Genomic DNA, 20,649 nt, shown 5'->3' on the forward strand with positions numbered 1-20,649 from the left:
CCAACTTTGTGAACCGAGTTTGGGAACCACTGGTCTAGAAGTTTAATAAAAAGCGAACAAATTACAAAGGATTGTTACAAAGAACAAATTACAAAAGATTGTGATGTAACAAACGGGTAATGTATGCTCATGTGCAAGTGCATCAGCACACGGTATAAATTCGATAAGCGCAGAAGCGTTCTGTCCAAAAATAATGTTAAAGATCATTTTACTTTCAAATTTGGAAATTGCAAGTGCGCAAGAATGAGATTTTACTGCGCAAATAGTCTGGTGGTACTGCGCATCTTAGAGGGAACACTGCCGCCAACCCTCGCAATGCGGGGAACATGAGACGTTAAATCGTAGACATGAATAGAGACACAAAAAACGCAATTTTCAGATCCCCTGTACGGGGTGCATCATATTGTGATATTTTATTGTCAATTATATGAATAAGGAAAGAAACACAATGGTTTTGTTATTTACCCATGAGAACAACATTACTTTTAAGTAATTCTAGAAGGGGGTGCGAGAACTTGTCGGTGATTTCAAAGTGGTGCCAACAAGGGAAAAGGTTAGGCCTAAGAACCACTGGCCTACGCAAATCCATAGTTTGAATCTTTATTCTCAGACTGATAAGCTTTGGAAAGGTTATTCCTGACAGTTTCGCATACCTACGTGCGTGGACGGCTCTAAAGCACTAACGATGTCAAAAATTTTCTAACACGGTTTTTGGTGATACAAGGCATGAAAAGTTGCATGTTATTTTGACTGCTTATTTTCTTACTGGATGTCAGTTCCGGCAAAATTCCTACTTTTTTTTGCACACTATCAAAAATCATCAATTCAAGCGGTATAAATGGCTTGCGCGGTTATTGGGTGAGTGGCATACGCGCTATTGTAGGTTGGTTTTGAATCTCCGGACTGACAGCCTTTGATTATTTCGCCTACCGTAGACTCGTAGAGGCTTTGAACCACTGACGCCAAGACCCTTTTACAAAGGTTTATCGGTGTTAAAGTAATCGCGTCCGTTTATTGGTGCAAAGCATACGAATCCTGGATTAGCCTACTGAGGGTAGATTCCGATAAACAGCATGCTGGAGTAGTCACTGGCGCTTGCTCTCTCAGTGCACGACTAATATAAAGTTACGGTAGACAAATAACAAATCCGGCTGTTCCGAGCAGTGGATTGAAGTCCAACCATAACACATGCAAAAGTTCTACGCACTGTGAAACAACGCAACATTGGACTGCGTGCCCAACTCATGTGAGGAAAATCATTACACTTTATCGAGTCGTCAAAATACACATAAAAAAGAACCCGCAACGATAGTAGGCTATAGCCTCCTGCAACTTACATCCGATGTTTGCTGTTGCTACGAACTAAGTTTCTTCACCACCAAGTTTTTTTGTTTTTTTTGCAATGATAAAAGACAACTAAGTTTTTATTTTGAATGGTTGCACTTTATGCGCCTTAGATCCATGTTCTGGAGCATGCTTCGGCTTATTTATATGTTTTTTTAGGTCTTCTTCAATTATCGGCGGTAAAGGGTCTTCAACAATCTTTCCCTTTTCCCCAAATGCTTCCTCTCCGCACAGTGAGTTTAATTTTTCTGCACATATTTGCAAATGAATGGTCAGTCTTCGTTTCCTAGAAACAGGCCGAGGCAGCCCGAGTTCAAAAGTGTAAAGATTTAACAAAATCATGTAACAAGTTAAGATAACTTTTCCTTTGCAACCCATGTAAGTAACCACGTTGCGTGTAAGTAACCTGTAACCACGTACGTCGGTCCAGGCTAACCTATTATGACAGTTATGAGCAAACTTCCACAAGCCTAACTTTTAGTTAACAACGCAGCGTTGATCATTTCCTTGTTTATCAAGAAATCTCTTTTCCAGGTTTATGGAAATGGCGGCTGAGCATTCTTAAGGTAGTAACTTATATATATTCCAAACACTGCTCCACATTTAGCCTAGGGCTGCTATAGGTTACCTTGAAATCACCTACCCACCTACCCTTGGAGTTTTTCTTTTGCCAATGTGTCTTGTTGTAAGCCGTGCAGGCATTGCACAACTCTTTAAACTCAGCGAAGTTTCGAGATATCCTGTCGTAGCTTTTCATGATCACGTCGCTGAAACAAAAACACGGTAAAGCGGTTTAATTGTTTGCAGACATCTTTATTGCAATCATTGATTCATTGCTTGAATCGTTATTCTCGGACTGGACTCAGCCTTGATAGTAGGGTGTCCCACTTTTAGGCGACTTTTCAGGAAAATTAGGTTCGGGTCAAATTCTAAATGGATTTTTGTCACTGATTTCAAAAATGACGTTATTTTTTCATTATGACGTCATCTTGATGTGCCAGCTAGCGGATTTTTGCTATTTTGGCCTGATCCGTGGTTCGGCGGCCTCGCCTGATCACGAATATGGCAAGAGCTAGAGACTTGGAACTTGTGCCAAAATGACCGGAAGGGACGATTTCCTATTTGTTGTCAATACAATATGAAACGCTAACTGCAACAGAAAAGAAGTTATTTTGAAAAAACATGTTTTTGCTCATTTTGGACAAAAATATGAGAAGCACGGCAATTTTGCTACTGTGACGCTTTTATTTCGATTGTTAAGTTGCTGTGCTGCGCCACATTGTTTAACAATTAAGTACAGTGGTAGTTAGTCTAGCATATTGTATTTACAATTGATTATATACCTCAGCATTGATTTTTACATGTATAATGCAATTACTAATACTAGCTAACTTTAAATCCTTGATCATTTAGTTCAAAGATCTATCAAACAAAACCACCATTCAACAACACAACACAGTTCAATGGGATTATTTATCACACCATACTGTGCAAAGCAGCACAAATGCGCAAGTCTGTTTTGGCCAAATCGTCTTGGTCATCTCGAATCAAGCCGTTCACAACGCCTTTCAGTCTGCCAATAAAGCGCTCTGTTCCTCGATTGTTGTTGTTGATCATACGCAAAAACACTGATGAAGATGAAAAACATGCAATGCGTGGAGCCATCTTACTTTCTTCGGAGAAAAAAAGCACTTTAAAGTTGTCACGCTTCAAAAGCGTCTGCTCGATATCAACGTTTCTTGGAAAACTTTTCTGTCTTGTTGCATCAGCAGCAAAAGGCGGAGCTTCAGCGTGGAGAACCTAAAGCAACGTTTTTAGGGCTCAACCATTGAGATGCATGCTTAACGAAATGTTTCAGAACAGCGTTGAATACTGGTTCATCCACAGGTTTATATGCAAGTAATAAATCTCTTGTAAGCAGTACCAATTGAGGGACCTTCAGCAGCGGAAGGTTTAAGATGGATGACTAAAAATGCTGGCAAATAAACACAAACAATAAAAGAAACCATACGTTGAAGTTTAGGGATATCCTGAGGCCCAACACAATACCCAAAAATCAGCAACCTTAAGTAACCACTCGCTGTTGTTATTCAACGCGCATGGGACACCTTTTCTTGATAAAAAAGTAGGGGTTTCAAATTTCCTGGAACATTCATCACTAAATGAACTGCCATAGCAAGAAGACACGTATGGTCGCTCCGAAAAGATGAATCTTAGCTTCTTTCTTGTGCTCAGAAAACCATAAGATCTTGGCTTTTAAATGATTTGCGGCTATAGCTGTGAAGAAACTTTACAATATTGTCGGATTTTCAGATGTTGGGGCTTAGTTTTGATATTTTCTTATTTATTTTCATCAAACCACCATCTTCGTATGCATTAGGGCCTTTCACTTTGCCTTCCAAAAAGCTTTTTGCGTGTGTAAAATAAATCTCATTTACATGGAAGAGATATTCAAGAGTGTGTATCACTACTAGGCTACTACTACCACTGTACTTAATTACTAAACAAGGTAGAGCAACTTAACAATCGAAATAAAAGCATCACAGTAGCAAAATTGCCGTGTTTTTCATTTTTTTGTTAAAAAATGAGCAAAAACATGTTTTTTCAAAATAACTCCTTTTCTATTGCAGTTAGCGTTTCATATTGTATTGCCAACAAATAGGAAATCGTCCCTTCCGGTCATTTTGGCACAAGTTCCAAGTCTCTAGCTCTTACCATATTCGTGAAAAGGCCAAAATAGCAAAAATCCGCTAGCTGGCACATCAAGATGACGTCATAATGAAAAAATAACGTCATTTTTGAAATCAGTGACGAAAATCCATTCAGAATTTGACTCGAACCTAATTTTCCTGAAAAGTCGCCTAAAAGTGGGACACCCTACTTGATAGGTTATTCCTGGCAGTTTCGTATACTTGTAGAGGCTTTTGACGCAGGGCTGGTTACCGAGATTGATAGAGCAGAGTTTCTGCTAGTTGAAGTGTTGTCTGTAAATTATTCCACCCACAAAGCGCCACTGAATGGAGAACAGTCATTGAAATGCGTTGCTCAAGCGCACACCGAGAGTTGAACCTGTGACGCTTGATCTTGAAGTATCACATAGGCCATAGCAGCGTAACAAACGTGAATAAGTTAAATGAGTGAATAAGATAACGGATAAACGTAAAAAAAATTAATTTAGATTTTTGGACATAACTAAGTGATTGTCGTGGCAAAGTGGTGTAAGGAAGCCTGATTGACGCTAAAAAAAAGGTCGATTCGACACCGCTCCAGGACATGCGCTGTCGCTTTGCAGGACACTTAATGACATATCACAATAATGGGAGCAGCTGAATCGGACTTTATTCTACCTCGGAGCTTCCTATTGTCTGTTGCGCAGGATCCGTGGGGCCAGGACTTACCTCATTGGGGAGTCACAGAATCTATATTTTAACACATCGTCTGGCATGGGGCTGATTTCGCCGATGGAATCACCGCGCGGTTTGTGGGCTGACTCGATCGCTGCACGGACAGTCGGTCCATTGACTTCATCTAAGACGTGAAAGAGAACGGAGAAGGTCGGCCGGACGACAAAGTCTATGAAACCTAAAAGATAATAATCCACTTTAGCACAAGCTCTTGAATGTCGCATCTACAAAGCACCAAATGGAATGCATGGTATGGCAGCACTGCACGAAGCTATATTCACCTCGCTTTTCAACACCTGCCCTGAAATCTGTCGCTTCTACCTTTTTCTATACCTCTGCTATATTTGGCATATATTGTTTTTCGTTGTGATGGTCAGAAATAAAAACAAACTGAACTGAAATCTGAACGATCTTGTCTCAAACAAATGCACTGGTTCTGTTGCGACTAAAAGACTAAAATATCAGTCAAACAAAAATACAAAAGTGGTGGACGAATGTTAACAAAGCCCTCGTAGTTTTACTGTAGTGATATTTCCAACTTGTAAAAAAATAATGTTTTTCCACCCGAATATAAATCGAATAGTTGGTCACTTGGCCGCCATTGTTCAAAAAAAAGAAAACTTTTACAACTCGCCAATTTGTGATTCGGCGACTCCTGCAGAATGTCGGTCACACAAGGGCGATAGAGGGAGGTTGAGCTGTCGTTCACGATCTCCTTGCTCAAAAAACTCAAACATCAATTTTTCGGTCCACCTAGTGGAATAATAAACACAGGTAAAAGAAAGATTATGGCTGTATGCTCGCTCTGGAGATAAATTTTAAAGAAAATTCTGTGTCTCGTTTGAGCCTTCCGGGTCGGTCTCTCTTTACATCAACCCAGACTGGCGATGTTGTCGTGCACTAGACCGAACGCCACAGGAGGAAGTTAGTCTGCTCTCTTATTCATCTATTCTGCTTTACTGAACGCCGACAATCTTATTTTAAACTTGGAAATTTAATTTAAATGAACAAAGTGGTCTTCATGAGTGATTGGGATCAGAGCTGTGGAGTCGGAGGGATTTTGGCGTGAAGCGAGTCGCAGTCGACCAGTCATAAACTGAAGAGTCGTAGTTGTATATTTTCCGCCGGACTCCACAACCCTGATTGGGATGCATGACAAAAGTGACGGACAATGTAATTTCTGAGGCAATCACATTCGAAATTGGTAGAATTTGATCTCTAAGATTCTGAGCATTAGGGATGAGAAGATGATGTTTTGAAAGCAGTCCACATCAACGTGAGAGTTACATGTGGAAATTGGCAATAAAAATCAGGCTGATATCAGATTATCAAAAAGTTTGCTTCAGTGATGACTTGGAAGAAGTGTTTTTGAAATTGTTATAAAAAAACACCTGCTGATCTTGCAGCTGCAAATTCTGCTGAATGGAATCGAAACCTAGACTGTTTTAAATAACCTATTTTTGCTTAAATATTTGCACAAAATCTATCAAACTAATAACAAGGCACTCACTGGTAGTGTAACTTCCATGGCTTTGAGGGGTGATTGATATCGGAAGAGTGAATCATCAGACACATCACCTTCGATTTTTCAAGACTTGAAATATACGTTACTTTAATGCAACTGTTGGTGTGAAAGATAAAACTAATGGAACAAATCTATGCTTTTCGGTAGTCGAGTGTAGCAAGAATTGGCAACAATAGACACGTGTTTCGCCCATAAGGCTGGTCTCATTAGCATCACTAATTCATGCGGCCAAGTTCCCGACCGCTGCAAATCTATGTTGATAAAACTTTGGTAGAGTGAATGTATCTATGTTGATCCGTCAAAATCGTGGCATAGCGACTAACGTTGAAAACATCGCAACTATATAGTGACTGCTGCATTTAAAACGTGATGGCATGGAACCAAAGAATAAAGCCACAGATTCAATAACTCTTCCACAAAGTTGCAGGATAAAAATTTAATTTTCTGCTAAACAGTACCCGAAAACATGAACAATTTAGTTGAAATAAAAATCAATAATGGTTTGAAGTTATGCTATAGATTGCGTCTCGCTTTTAGCAGCATGATCGTTGCTTACTTCACAATGTAGATACTAACAACCTGCTTTAGCCTGATGTTGCGAGTTCGCTGTGGTAATAGCGGCTTGCACCAGCTTTCGGAACACAATTCCCTAGTCATGTACTATGACGTCATAACTGTGTTCCGAAAGCTGGTGCAAGCCGCAATTACCACAGCGAACTCGCAACATCAGGCTAAAGCAGGTTGTTAGTGTCTACATTGTGAAGTTATAAAGTTACATCTGCATCGTTTCAAAGTCACTCTGCTCATAAGTTTGGCTCATTTTACTATTTTTAAAATGGCTTAATTTGCCGGTTTTTACCGTTGTTTTATGATTCCAACCACTGTTTTCTGAAAAACTGCTCCCACAAAAAAAGTGCCAAAGGTCAGACAAATTTGTCAAACGGCTTTTCAAAAACTGTCAAGCCCCTTTTTATCTACCAAGTAAGAAAAAAAAGATACTTTCCTAAACTGGCAACCCTGCTCCTAGAATCATTTTCATTCATGCTCCCTGCGATTGCAATAAATTGCAACTTACATCTCGGGACACTGTGACGCCGTTTCCGTCTGCTTGATCTGTTCAAAGTGTTGCTTCATATCTGTAGCCAGAACCATCTCAATCATAAGGGAACGACAATCTCTGCACAAAACATAACACTATGATGTAAGAAAGGTTTGAGACGATTCCAGAAGAACTGGAGAAAGCATGTATCAGTATCAAGCTGACGAAGGTAAATTCCGAGTCCAAATACCGCCACAAGCAATCATGTCCTATTCCAATTGTTCATGCAACAAATGCATGAAATTTTGAGATCAGAACAACAACTACCGTTTTCGATACACTTGACGTTATGTGTCGGTCCATATCCCTTGTGTGAGTTTATTGAGGACAAAAGCTGCAATGTTAAGAGATATACTATTAGTATTAAAATTCAATTATCGCAATTTAAATATATTATTGATTGAGTTTCGCTTTTAGCAGCATGATCGTAGCTTACTTCACAAGGTATTGTGAAGTAAGCTACGATACTTCACAAGGATCGTAGCTTACTTCACACTTCACAAGGATCGTACTTCACAAGGATCGTAGCTTACTTCACAAAAGCTACCTTGTGAAGTTAAATATATTAATTTTACAAGGTGTCCAGTAGGTCGGATTAAACATGTAAAAAAAAATTAGAAAACTATGCAATATTGGATTTGCTAAAAATGGGGTAGAAAACCAAACATGATAAATTTCGGTAGTCAGACCATTCGGCATGCAATAACTCAGCATGTGATTCAACTCAGCAAGCACATTTCAGCTGCTGCCAAAGTCAGCAAATGATCTTTCCAGCTAGCATCAGACTTGCTTGATCATCGCTTGCTGAACAATTTCGGCAATTTTCCAGCATTTCAACGTTGGCGACAATGATAGGTAGCCTTTGATAGATACAGAAGAGTACAGATAAAATTCATTGTACGTATAAAGTGCATGGCTGCAATTGGTTATAGTCCAATCAATTTATTTCATAGCTGAGGACACTTTCAACCAACTAGCACTCTTGAAGACCATTTTGATTGAGAGTTCTCGCGACCCGGTAACAACCTTTTCGCGACCCGGTACTAGGTGGCGGCCTGGTGGTTGGGGAGTGGGGACCCCTGGTTTATAGCCATTGTCGACCACTTACTGATAATCATCTTTTGAAAAGTTGCTTAGTATGTTGCAACCTTCATCGTTCAGCATCCGGAAGGCAGTGCTAACGTGGTGGTTCTCAAGTACAGACTTGTCGTTGTACAGGTTTGCCAAGTTGGACCTGAAAAGTCAAAACGCAGGCTTACCAAAAGATTGAAAGTCGAGCAAAAATAATGAAATCAAAGGGTCAAAATCGCCATGGAAAAGCATCTATTAAACTATCAAGTATACCTCAATGTTTTCATTGAAGTTTTTAATGAAAATTTACGTGATGTTTTAAATCTCTTTGTTTATGTTATTCTTTCGGTAAAAACTGCAAGTTGTACACTCACAAATTCCTTCTCTTTATGTTTTGCTGTTTAAAGTTTGCCATCTGCCATTTACATGCTAGAGTGCGAGCCTCCAATGTTGAGTTGGGTTTTAAATCTCTTTCTAAACCACATTTATTTGTATTACTGTACTTCCACCTACCGAGTGTTAATGTGGTAGTTGTTTGTCGTCCCCGTGTGCTCAACATCGTGCACCAAGGCTGCCATAATCATGGAGAAGATCTCCAGGTCAGTCAACCAATTCTAAAAAGCAATTTCGATATCTTTGACTAAACAAGTAAACACACTTCGGTAAACCTAAACGGCCAAGCAGATAGCCAGATCATTAATATATATAATATTGTTTCCTTTAGTTAAAACACATCCTTCAACAATAATAATAAAAGTAATAATAATGTGGTTTTATAAAGCACTAGCCTATATGTCTAATTCAGATATGCGTTGCTTTCAGCACATTGCAAAGCAGATACGTATGCAAAAGTTGAGGTTTATTTTTGGAAAGGATACTTTCCTTTGCGCACACATTCTTTGACCCAACCCAGTTTGCACTAGTTGAAGGAAGGGTACTCACAATTAACCCGGAGTGCACAAGCAAGCAGTTCAAAGTCTGTGCCACGTCAGCAGCGTGACAAGGGTTGTGGTAACGGTTGTTATGCTTACGGTAGCCTCGTTGCAGGCGGTTACAGTAAGCGAATAGGATAGGAATGGGAATCTAAAAATGTTTATTAGATCTGTAAAACAACCGGTACCGTACTTCAAACTACTGTGTTAAAGTTGTGGTAAGTTCGAGTTGCTACCACAACGTTAAACACAAAAACGTTGGTACATTAAAACAAAGGAACAACTTCGGTGAACCAAAGAGCTATTCATATTAACTACCACAAGTTAGGCTCTACCACAAGATAGGCTTCCATCCAAGGGTGCACAGTGCCCACGACCAGGCGGTCATTAAGCAAAGTGAAAAAAAGCAACGGAATAAAATGCATTTAATGAACATGTTCCTTACATAATTTAAGAATTACCAGTAGGCTACTGTGTTACGTTTTGTTTAACATTGCAATCTGTGGCTGTTGCGTTTCATAACAATTTTCACTCACAAATTTCCAGGTCATTCGGAGAGTAGGCGCACTAGCAAGAATCTTCAAAAGTTATGAATTTACGGAGTCTAGTTTCTTACCTTAAACTTCCTCAGAAGGTCATACTTTGTTAGGAGTTGATAGCAAATGTACCGTAGGGCGTTCCCGGTACTAATATTCTCCAATTCGAGTACGCTGTACGTCCATCTATCAATATTCTGCGCCATGAATAAAGATGTTATTTTAACTTTATACTTACTGTAGTGTAACTCCGGTAGAGATGTTACTTTTTTCAACAATCAACAGACATCGCTGAGCAACGCCACAACATTTAACATTATAACAAGCAAAAATAAAATAAAGCGAACATTTTCGGCTACACATATAGCCCTTATCAAGCCTAAAAGAAAATATTGTAACATTACAAAAGAAGTAGGCTACTTGAGAAACATACAGTATAACAAAATATGGTCTGATCTAAACATTTTATTTTTGCTTGTTATAATGTTAAATGTTGTGGTGTTGCTCAGCCATGTCTGCTTACTTCTTAATTACAATCCTTACAATATTAATTTATCCAGAGCAACTATTCCAGCGAAAGAAAAACCGTAACGTACAAAATAACCGCAGTGCAGGATACAGTATACAATTTCAATATTTTGTTTTCTATGTTATTGGCTCTCAAGTTGCACTTGCACACATACAGTGTTATGGTAAGCAAAAACTTCAGTGAAGCAGTCAAACATCTCGTAAGTTTCTGCTTTTTTTTACATTTATCAGAAGAACGTTGTAACAATTGCTAGACAATAATTATGATGCCATCATTCACTTAGTGACTAAATAATACCAGATGATACTTCACTTGTGGTTGGCTCCAACTTCAAAATACCTACGCGAATCGAATGCGCTTCTTCTACTAGTTTATACGCTGCTTATGATTATTATTCAGTTGCAACTAACATACTTTTTTTTCATTTGCCCACTCAATTGTGCATACTATAGTTGCCACATTGTCACAGCTCTGCAGTAAATGATAGTTTTGTTGCTTCAGTGAAAGGTTAATGCATTGTTACCTTACACCTGCAGCTAAATTCAAATTCTTAAATCAACAGGCGACAACCTCATCGGGCGAAAGCGGAAACCGATATTCCATGCTGAAAACTTGCTCGGAATTTTTGTGAGAGTGCTACATGAAAGCTGCAAACCGTTCCAAAATCATGTTTGCAGCCGGTATCTAGTAACCCAGGGTCAGCAATCTAAGACGATTCATACCTGCAAGTGATTTTCCACCTCTACAGGCAATGTGTTTTCCGAGTCGTCCAAAGGTTTTCGATACATCTTATCCAACAACATTCCTGCCTGCACCGCCTTCACTACAGTACGAAATCGCTGCCTGTCCGCTTCCGGGGGTTTCTTTTCTAAACCTGGAATTAGAAGTAAATTGATGAGGTACACACAAGGCCATTGAGAGGGAAGTTTGGGCCCGGTACCAATGAGATTCTTCGGCCCCAAATAAAGACACTTTTATGAAGAACAGACCATATCCGTAGAATACGCGGTGATTTGTTCAAACTCCCGGACCCCTTGGAAAGGGCACGGGCCCTAAAGCTTATCCAGGGCCCAAAAGTATCCCCTGCAAACATTACTTGGTACAGACAATGACGTAAAAAAGGATTTTGCGAGGCCTTAAAAAACAGCACACTGAGTAGCCTACCTAGGGCCTAGGCCAGAGGCGTGCAACATACGGCCCGCGGGCCAATGCACGGCCCCCGGTACCCATTTACGTGGCCCGCACATTCTTCAAGTAGCCCATTATTTTTAAATACTTTTCACTGTTAGATCGGAGGATGTTGTTATTTGTGACGTCATCATTAGCATTATTGACTTTTAGCATTATTACATCATTAGCATTATTGTTGCGTCATTTGTAAGCGTTGTAAAAAACCGCCTTGTTCGTCTGGCAATGATTCAGTAACATAAATCTTACTTTATGGGTGCAGTGTGGTGAATATATTAATATTTATTCTACAAAAAGCTTAACATAGTAAAAACGTCTACAAGTAAGAAAAGGAAGGTTGATTATGAAAGGCGGAAGTTCAACAATGAGTGGTGTATAAATTACTTCGTTGTTCAACACAATCAAGATGTTGTTTGCCTGATTTGTCAAAACACAATAGCAGTAATGAAAGAGTACAATATCAAGCGATTACACAAATCTAGAAAATCACGCTAGAAAAATGATCTCTCTTTTAAGAAGCACATACTGCTGTGAGCAGTTCTTTTAAAAAATGAAGCTGTTCAAGACAAAATGCAGGAATCAGCTTACAGATGAGCACTTGTCAAGTCAACTTCGAGTTGCCACTTCTTCCGTCAAAGCTGACATTGGCAAGATCTCTGGACAGAGAAGATATCAGACATCTCATTGATCACTCACTCAATGTGTAACTTGATTGTGTGTACTTTTCCATTAAATAAATTGTTCATATAAATTCATGTGTTATTCGATAGACTGGCCCTCAGCATCATTATAATTGTACGTTGTGGCCCATTGCGATAAACAGTTGCACGCCCCTGGCCTAGGCTATAACATGAGTCGAAGAATTTTGGCCCAACAGTAACAAAATGTCTTTGAAAAAGCAGCCAAAACATCAAATGGTTAGGAACTTTTAAAAAGTTAATCTTGTTTTGGCGTTTTGAGGTGTGAATAAACGAAGTACACTACGAGAGTCGAACTAGCGCCGGTTAACCTTAAGGTTTCTTCGTACAGAAAGTTGGACGGTTATCTAACTGAGCCAACGGGGAGGACATCTCTTGTTTGTATGTAAATACAAGTTTTTATCTGTTCTTGTTTCTATTTTAAAAAGGTTTTATAAAGATGAGTGATGTCTTGAAATGTAACCATAAAACAGGGTCAGCTTTGGAAGTAAGCACCAATCTTAAACCTCAAGAAAGAAGTTGTTGTACAGTAGTAAGTTACGGCATTTTGGTTGATTTTTTCTCCAGTAAATATTCTTGGAATAAATATTTTAAAGAAAGATTGCTAGTTTGTCAAACGATCAGTAGGCTACATAGTTCTCGTTCTCACAGGAAATTCGTCTTCCCATCGCCATGGCCTTAAGATTACATTTATAACACTGAAAATGAAGACAGTTTAGTTTTCAAAACGTTTTCTAAACACAGGGTGTAGCATCTACGTTTTGGGCTTTTTATTTTTTGATTATATTAACCAGGCGTTCCAATCATTTTCTCCTAACATAGTTTCGTATTCTGCACTAATATAGGACTTCGTATCTCAACGGGTGTCGCTCAGTAGACTACCAACCTATGAGTTGCGTTTATTCATCAACAACTGTATTTTAGCTTAGCCTACTTATATTTGTTTATAAGCAAAAGCAAAACTGGCTACTTTTGGCTTTTTTGCTTGGCATTGAGCACTTTTTGTAGTATTAATAGCATTTATTGTTCAATCTATGCATTCTATAGGTAGTTAGTAGCCTACTCAGTCCAATACTGTTGGTCAACAAGCATATAAATATCCGACCAACGCCACCCTCTCTATGAACACAAACTTATTCCAGCAAGACTCAAGTCACGCAAAAGCTTCATCAAAGTCGGCCCGTTGGAACACACAAGCGCGACAGCTGCACGACTAGAAATGTGGACCTCTGAGCCCGATAGGACACAACATCCTGCCATCCCAAGTCCTTCCGAAAGTCTACAACAAACTCCCACCCTTGAGAGAAGAGAGTGGTGCTGCCTAAACAGAGCCCGCTGCGGAGTCGGGAGAAATAAAAGCAATCTTTTCCGATGGAAGATGACTCCTGACCCAATGTGTGATTGCGGCCTAGACAATCAGACGATGAAGCACATCCTCACCAACTGCCCCCTTAGCCCTTCATGTGATGACAACGACCTCAAAAACATCACAAACAATGCTCTTACCTGGCTCCGACACTGGCGTGACAAGCTATGAATGAACAAGCATATAGGCTAAATACACGTCCAATATTCGTCTTGCATTGTCAGATTTACTTCATATCGTATTTTGAGTGTTTCTAGGCTAGTAAACGTTAAATAACAGTTTGTTTGTAATCAACTTGATTGGTACCTAATCGCAGTTTATATCACGCAGAAATATACTGCACCTGGAATTCCTTTCAGTTATGTTTATGTATTGATTGATTAGTTGATTAGTATAATAACACACATTCATAAAGCAATGTCAAATAAAACAAAAAATGTGTAGATACTGCAACTGGAGGAGCCCTGCAAAGTGACCTGGAAGGTCTTCGAGTCAAGCAAGCATCCTCATTCCTCAGCAATAAAAGAAAAGGTAACAAGTTGAACATAAGAAAAGCATGATTATGAGATATTTTCGCGCTAATTGCACGACCAGGCAAGAAGAAAGCGAACAAATTGTAAGTGACACAGAGTTGATAAAAAATGAAATATAAGTTTACAGTAGCCACAGTTGCATATGAATGAATCGATTCGTGTCAGCTGAATGGTTCCACTAGAACGTTAACAAATATGCATGCATATAGTAGGCTACTACATAAATGTAATTATTGACACAAAGTTGAGCTTAGTCAGTATGGTACTCGCATTCTGCGGAAAGAATAATTTCGCTGCATTTCAAGCACTAGAGTTAATTCGGAAAAAAACAAACAAGTGCATTTTCGAAATTAGGGGCCTCAAAATAGGCGTCGAAATAGGGTGGGCTACCCTGAAAAAAGCGGTACTCACTGCATTGCATTGTTGTTGCTACGGCAACTGCCACACGCTGGCAATTCCTGGTGAGAGAAAGCCAGTAGCCACGTTTGATCTTTTCTCCAAATGGTCTTACTTTCGTTACGTCATAATCAAACTTCAGTTCCGGGTCAGCGTAAGGGAATATAAATATGACATCATAATGAACATGACAATAAAATAACCGATACAAACTAAAGATGTACTGAAACAATCGCTTTTTACAAATCTTTCCTCACAAACTTGTTGCTGGGTATAAATTGGGGCACCGCGCGATGTTGTCGTTTCATTATTGAAAAGTTAAACATGAAGCAAAGTCAAACATCTATTCGCGCATTCTTAAAACCAGCTTCTAAAAGGCGTCATGATAACGCTGAAGAAGCCATGTCCAGCACTGAATGAACGTAGAGATGACATTGATGAAGAAAGCAGTGCTTCAAGGATAGACAAAGGTGAAGTCATGGTCTCAGGCAATGCACCGGTAGTTGTAGAAGACAGCATGAGCCATGGAAATCTACCTGCTCCATTTGACGTCAGCATGCTGCCGGATCAGCTTCCGGCTCGGGAAAGTTCAGTCAGCAGTCACCTGTCCGAACATTTTGCGGCAAATCCGAAGGCGCCACTTTAAAGATTTTGTTTGTCGTATCCAGGCTTACACCTGGTGGTTGAAGATTTAGATTAAGTGGACGGGAAGGCAAGGAAGCCAATCTTCATGTCCACCTTCAGGCATGCCTTTAAGTGTCCTGCCAAAGACACAGCCGCATGCTCTTGAGCGGTGTCGAACCGGCGCCCATTCGGTTGCCGTTTCAGGGCTCTCACCACTCGGCTATGCAGCCGACTTTAAAGATAACAAGTCACGAGTCACGCGCTTTTTAGGTCACAAAGAAAAACATAAAAGAAGTTTGTTTAGTTTAGCAGCGCTCATAAGATCGCAAGAAAGCAAACATCAAACTTATTAAAGCTTAATTGCTGCAACGACGCTAAACGCAGTCTTTGTGAGAAAGACTAACCAATGTTGCGAATTTGCGAACATACACATTCAATGAAATCTGTTTGAAAACTCTCGCCCACCTAGAATTCCTCTCTTCTAAGAAAAAATCGACGCCATTGGGCCTCAATATACCTTATATCGATTCTTAGTTCCTGTCCCTGTGAAAAACAATTGTTTTGTTGGGAAGTGTTATTGTAGTGCATTGTCTTACCGGGTCTTTTCTTGCTGCTAAAAGTATCCACCAACCAAGTTTTAATCTCTTGGGGAACTGGAGCCTCCCCTGGAAGGCTTTCAATGATCTCTTCATCTTTTACAACATGGTGACCAGTTTTCCTACAAAAAACATGAAACTTATGGAAATATGTTGAGGGTATTTTTAAATTAGTATCTAGTGACCGGTGGCCTGGCTCCAGGGTATGTCATGGATAGAAGATGGAAGTGAAACGTGTGTACAAAATAGAAAATATTGCAGCTCCATAAAAGGATGGGAATCGCCCACACTTGTAGTTACAAATGTTTCTATATCACAGTGTTATGCACATTTCCGAGACAACACTGTTGATTCAAAATCGTTTCTTTAACGTTATGAACGTTGGAGCTATTTTCGAACTCATCGACTGGATAACAAGCAAAGTTGTTACAACACTACAGTAGCACGTAAACAATTCGTAACTTTATGAATAAACAGTGATGGCATTTATGACTGAAGATGTGAACTAGATAGCCTACGTATTATTTTAAGTGCTCTGGAAGTGGAAAAAAAAACGTTTGTTGTATGTCGAGACATGTATATAGTGCTGACCTAGGGAATAAAAAAACGTTTAGATAAAAATCTGATACAATCGAAAGGAGATTGCCTGGCCCTCACATAACTAAAGCTTGCATTAGCCTATTCGACGCCACACAGCTCAAATCGCCTTTGGTGCAATCTTACCGGTTCGTTTTCAAAAAACTTGATTCCAAAACAGAGATGGAGTATTCCAAATTTTGACACATCACATCTGTTGATAAGTTGGCTCCTCTGATTAATATCAACAATAAATTTCGAAGTCTGCAACAAATGCAACAATTTGAGGTTTGCATTCAAAGAACACCATTACAGTAATTTCTTAAAAAAGTAACTTACAATATAATTCACAGCTTAAACCGGTGGTTTTGAACTTGTGGTAGCCTACATAAAGGCCTTGTAGGTGATACATGAGCATGCAGTTTGTTTTAAATTACAAGAACTGTATTCACAACATCTTCCAGAATTGAGTTGTTAAAATTGTAAAGTTCAGCTACCACTCGGCTCTTATGAAATTTTAGGTTTGGATCGCACAGCTGCGATGGCTTTCTCAACAAAACAAGAAATAGCGTCGCTTATTGAAGAATGAATTTCTTGTACTTTGAGAAAGAAAAACTGCGATTGCTAAAAACATTTGCCGGACAAGGATTTTTCTAGATTGCTGTTCGGCCGTACACTGTGGTAGCTACTCCTTCAATGGTACAGCAACACGTTTATGGTACAAGATAAACTCTCTAGCCTACCGAAACTCTATCAATCATTTAAATCTATCATTTTAAAAACAAAACTGTTCGGTATAAACTAAAGTTTAACGCCTGTAAATGTGTTTCTGGATGTTGAACCTCTGTATAAAGACAGTAAGCAAGTGCTACAGAGTTTTTAAAATTTTGACTATCTTTGAGAACACATTGACAAATTTGTTCAGAATACTGTTCACAATGTCCCACTGCTCAATGTTGAGTTGATGAGCTTCTTCCTATATGGGAAATATTACAATGCACACAACAACAATCCAATCAGCTTTTTTTCAGCCGACCTAGTTGTTGAAACTGGAGAGTATGGGAAGCAGTAGCGTTAACATGGTGTTTCTATGGTAGCCTACTTTTAGCCTTCTTGAAACGTTTCTAGGGGGCCAAACAATTAAGAAAACACCACATATTCTTTGGAGTATTTTTTCTGCTCATACAGTATAGTGAAAGATTACTTATTGCACTCGAGCATGACTGTCAATATCCTGGCACTTTGTTTTGCTATGCATCACTTTAAGTCAAAATCAGCTATATGGAAGTAGATAATAGGTAGTAGGCCTACACAATCACCTTGAAGAACATTCAAGTGGTAGCCTACTAAGTTAAAAAAACACTTAAACAAATATTATACAGTAAGTCTGTGTTGAGTCACATCTGCTAATTTTTGTATGTAATTTATATCCAAAAACAAAAAATAAAAGTACAAAAAGTAGTAAGCAAAAAAACAATAAAATTTGTAGCTTATTAACTTGACTACCGTACTGTACAATTAAGAAAGCTAGTGCTGCATGCTTGTAAAATTTTATGTTTAATTCAACTGATTGATGCAAGATAGTATTGCTCACTTTAGGAAATGTATTTTTTTCCATCAATCAATGGCTGCATTTGAAGTTTGGAATTTTTGTATTCAAGAAGATGTAAATTTAGCAAAAAATTCCAATGTAAGGGTAAAGGTTGTCGACCCCCGGACTTATACCATACCTCAATGCAGCATGATCTAAAGCTTCCACTTTAATGGGATCGACCATATCCCGCTGTTCAAATTTGCTGATGTTCATTTCTTTGGATTTGTTCTGTCGTTGTTCAAACCACTCATCAAGCTGATGCCCAGTTATACCTGGAATCGCTTTAAGCAGTTTTATTTTAGTCATCTTGTCATACATAATCATGTCTTCCTCAAAATGTTCACCAATCTCTTCTGGTTCTTTGCTAGGGTGAAGTAGTGAGATAGTCTTTTCTGGTTTGATTTCAAGTGTTTCAGACTTTTTACAGCCTTTTCTATTTCTTGACGAACCAGGTGGCTCTGAAATAAACAACAGAATATTAAAAAAATGTAAAACCTATTGCAAAATTTCTGAAAAGATATTATTAACCTAAGATGAAAAAAAAAATGAAAATATATAATTTACTTTTCTAGAAACCTATTGGATATTGGTAGAAGATGATAAATCAGATTATACTCTGGTGGTATAAGCAGTTGTAAGTAAGTAAATTAGTTTGTTTTGCAAAGCAAGAAAACTATAGGGACATTTTTGTTATTGCTTAAATAATTTTTTTTGAATCTTTTCGTAAAATTTTGTTTTGGTATATGTTATAGTTGTCATTTTATTTACGTTGAATATATGTAACTCGTGACCAGCGTCACTACATAATCACCGTTCAGCGTTTTCTGGTACAGACGTTGGAATTGATTACCACCGCACTGCGCGTGTAATCAATTGAGCGTTCTGTACCACATTCCTCAGTTGATTGTTTTGCGTTTCTTTCTTACTATATATTGCGTTGATTTTATACACTGAATCAGTAAGTAACAAGAGGTAAATGGTTTTCTCACTTGGTTGGCTATCGCTACAATTATTATTGTTTATTTTATATTAAACGTCTGGAAATACAACAGTATATGTGAAGTTATCATGTTCCGAATAATTTGATTTAAAATGTTGCAGAAAAAAGCAGTTGTTTGCATTTTATCAATCAAAGTTTTAAAAAAATATAACAATTAAAAGTAATTTATTCTTCACACTGATCATAACTTTGAAGTTATTTTTGCAACAAACATATCAATTATCCATATTTATTAAATTAAAATATTAAATTTTTGGTAGAGTTTAGTAGCCTAGCAAAAAACTTTCCTAAATAGTATAGAGAATGAAACATCCACAATATATAGTACTAACTTTATCGCAAAAATTAGCTTTAAGTTACCTTTGATGAGACAATTTTTAGTGAGTAAATTTTGACCCCCAAAGGCTGAAAAAATATTGGATCAACCATATTAACCATCAGCTAAAAATATGATAGAACAAAATTCTAAAAGCGTTTTTGACCACAATGATTATGCAGTACACCAGCTTGTTAGTAAAATAAACAACATGCAAACCTTTGATAATATTCTGAAGCTTTTAAATCATGTGGAGTGCTGTGCCAAATTAAAATGCTTTCATGTGTCTTACTGATGACCTGCATGGTAATGTTGAAGATATAGCCAACATGACAAGTTCCATAAAAATATTAAAAAGCAAGCTACAGCTGATTTCAAGCAGCATGTAGCTCAGTAATCTGCAGACCGTTGAGCATTTGATGTTAAACTTTCTCGTCTCACAAGGAAAAGCTGTAGCCAATTAGGTAAATCCCCAAATTTGAGAAAATTACATTTTGACATTTGATTTTTAATTTTATTGCGCAGTGTGTAAATCATTTTCAAAATGATTTTGCAGTTGTTGTTTTTTTTTGTTAAAAACACGAAAACTTTTGAATTAAACTTACATTTATTTTTGCATCACCTAACTTCTTTTAAAGAATATTAAAAAACATTTGGTCACACAAAAGGCCCGGAAAAATTTAATTTTGGAAGGGTCTATTGATTTTGCATAAAATATTTGAAAGATTTTTTGTTTCATTTACTTGAGTAAGTACTTACCCATAGTAAGCATATAATTAATTCCGGCCACTTCAATTATTTTGAAAGAATCTTTGGCATATTTTTTCTTTCGAGATTGTGAGTGGTTCTGCCTAAAGTGGCCTTCAACGGCCTTATGGGGATCAATAACAGCTCGAAAGTTGAATTCATTTTCAGATTTTACTATTTTCTTGTCGGTGCTGTGAGTTTTCTTCGATTTTGACTTTTGGTGTTTTCCACTTTGCAGAGACATTTGTCTTTTGAATTTCAATAACGGCTTAAAGGAACAAACTTATTTCTCAACCAACTGACAAGTTTTTGGATTCTAGGTCAACTGAAGATGAGCAAATTCACGAAATATTTTTAGATTTATAAATTCTTGTTTGCCAGTACTTCTAATTCATCCAAACCTTCACAATCTCATCAAAGTCTAGTTCTTGACGTTTCTATCACAGACCCTCCAATTACCACTTCCACTAAACTCGAACAATATTTCAGAATTTAATCTCACTATTGTGTTGTACTTGGTTCTGGTGACTAAATAAATTGATTTAACATAAAATACTCTTGCCCCTATCTAAGCA

General features: G+C 38.2%; 1 protein-coding gene across 6 annotated transcripts; it reads right to left on the minus strand.

The window, feature by feature from the left end:
- Positions 1 to 465: 465 nt before the first annotated feature.
- Positions 466 to 20,599, minus strand: LOC145774323 (dual specificity calcium/calmodulin-dependent 3',5'-cyclic nucleotide phosphodiesterase 1A-like). Of its 6 annotated transcripts, XM_082585541.1 has the most exons (17): positions 20,476 to 20,599; positions 20,087 to 20,342; positions 19,372 to 19,416; positions 18,148 to 18,469; positions 16,565 to 16,681; positions 15,842 to 15,963; positions 11,163 to 11,314; positions 9,992 to 10,108; positions 9,386 to 9,526; positions 8,957 to 9,057; positions 8,481 to 8,606; positions 7,349 to 7,450; positions 6,259 to 6,342; positions 5,383 to 5,501; positions 4,743 to 4,926; positions 1,996 to 2,111; positions 468 to 1,592 (listed from the first exon to the last, which is right to left on the minus strand). In XM_082585541.1, the coding sequence occupies exons 2-17, from the start codon at positions 20,316 to 20,318 to the stop codon at positions 1,417 to 1,419; spliced, it is 2,256 nt and encodes a 751-aa protein (XP_082441667.1). In that variant the 5' UTR covers positions 20,319 to 20,342; positions 20,476 to 20,599; the 3' UTR covers positions 468 to 1,416. The 6 variants fall into 6 exon arrangements, with proteins under 6 accessions (XP_082441669.1, XP_082441667.1, XP_082441664.1 ...); XM_082585543.1 differs by having other exon boundaries at positions 466 to 1,592; positions 1,992 to 2,111; positions 20,087 to 20,592; XM_082585538.1 differs by having other exon boundaries at positions 20,087 to 20,592.
- Between the last annotated feature and the right edge of the window lie 50 nt (positions 20,600 to 20,649).

This window comes from Aplidium turbinatum, chromosome 7, assembly GCF_918807975.1.
Source record: "Aplidium turbinatum chromosome 7, kaAplTurb1.1, whole genome shotgun sequence".
Taxonomy (NCBI): Eukaryota; Metazoa; Chordata; class Ascidiacea; order Aplousobranchia; family Polyclinidae; genus Aplidium; species Aplidium turbinatum.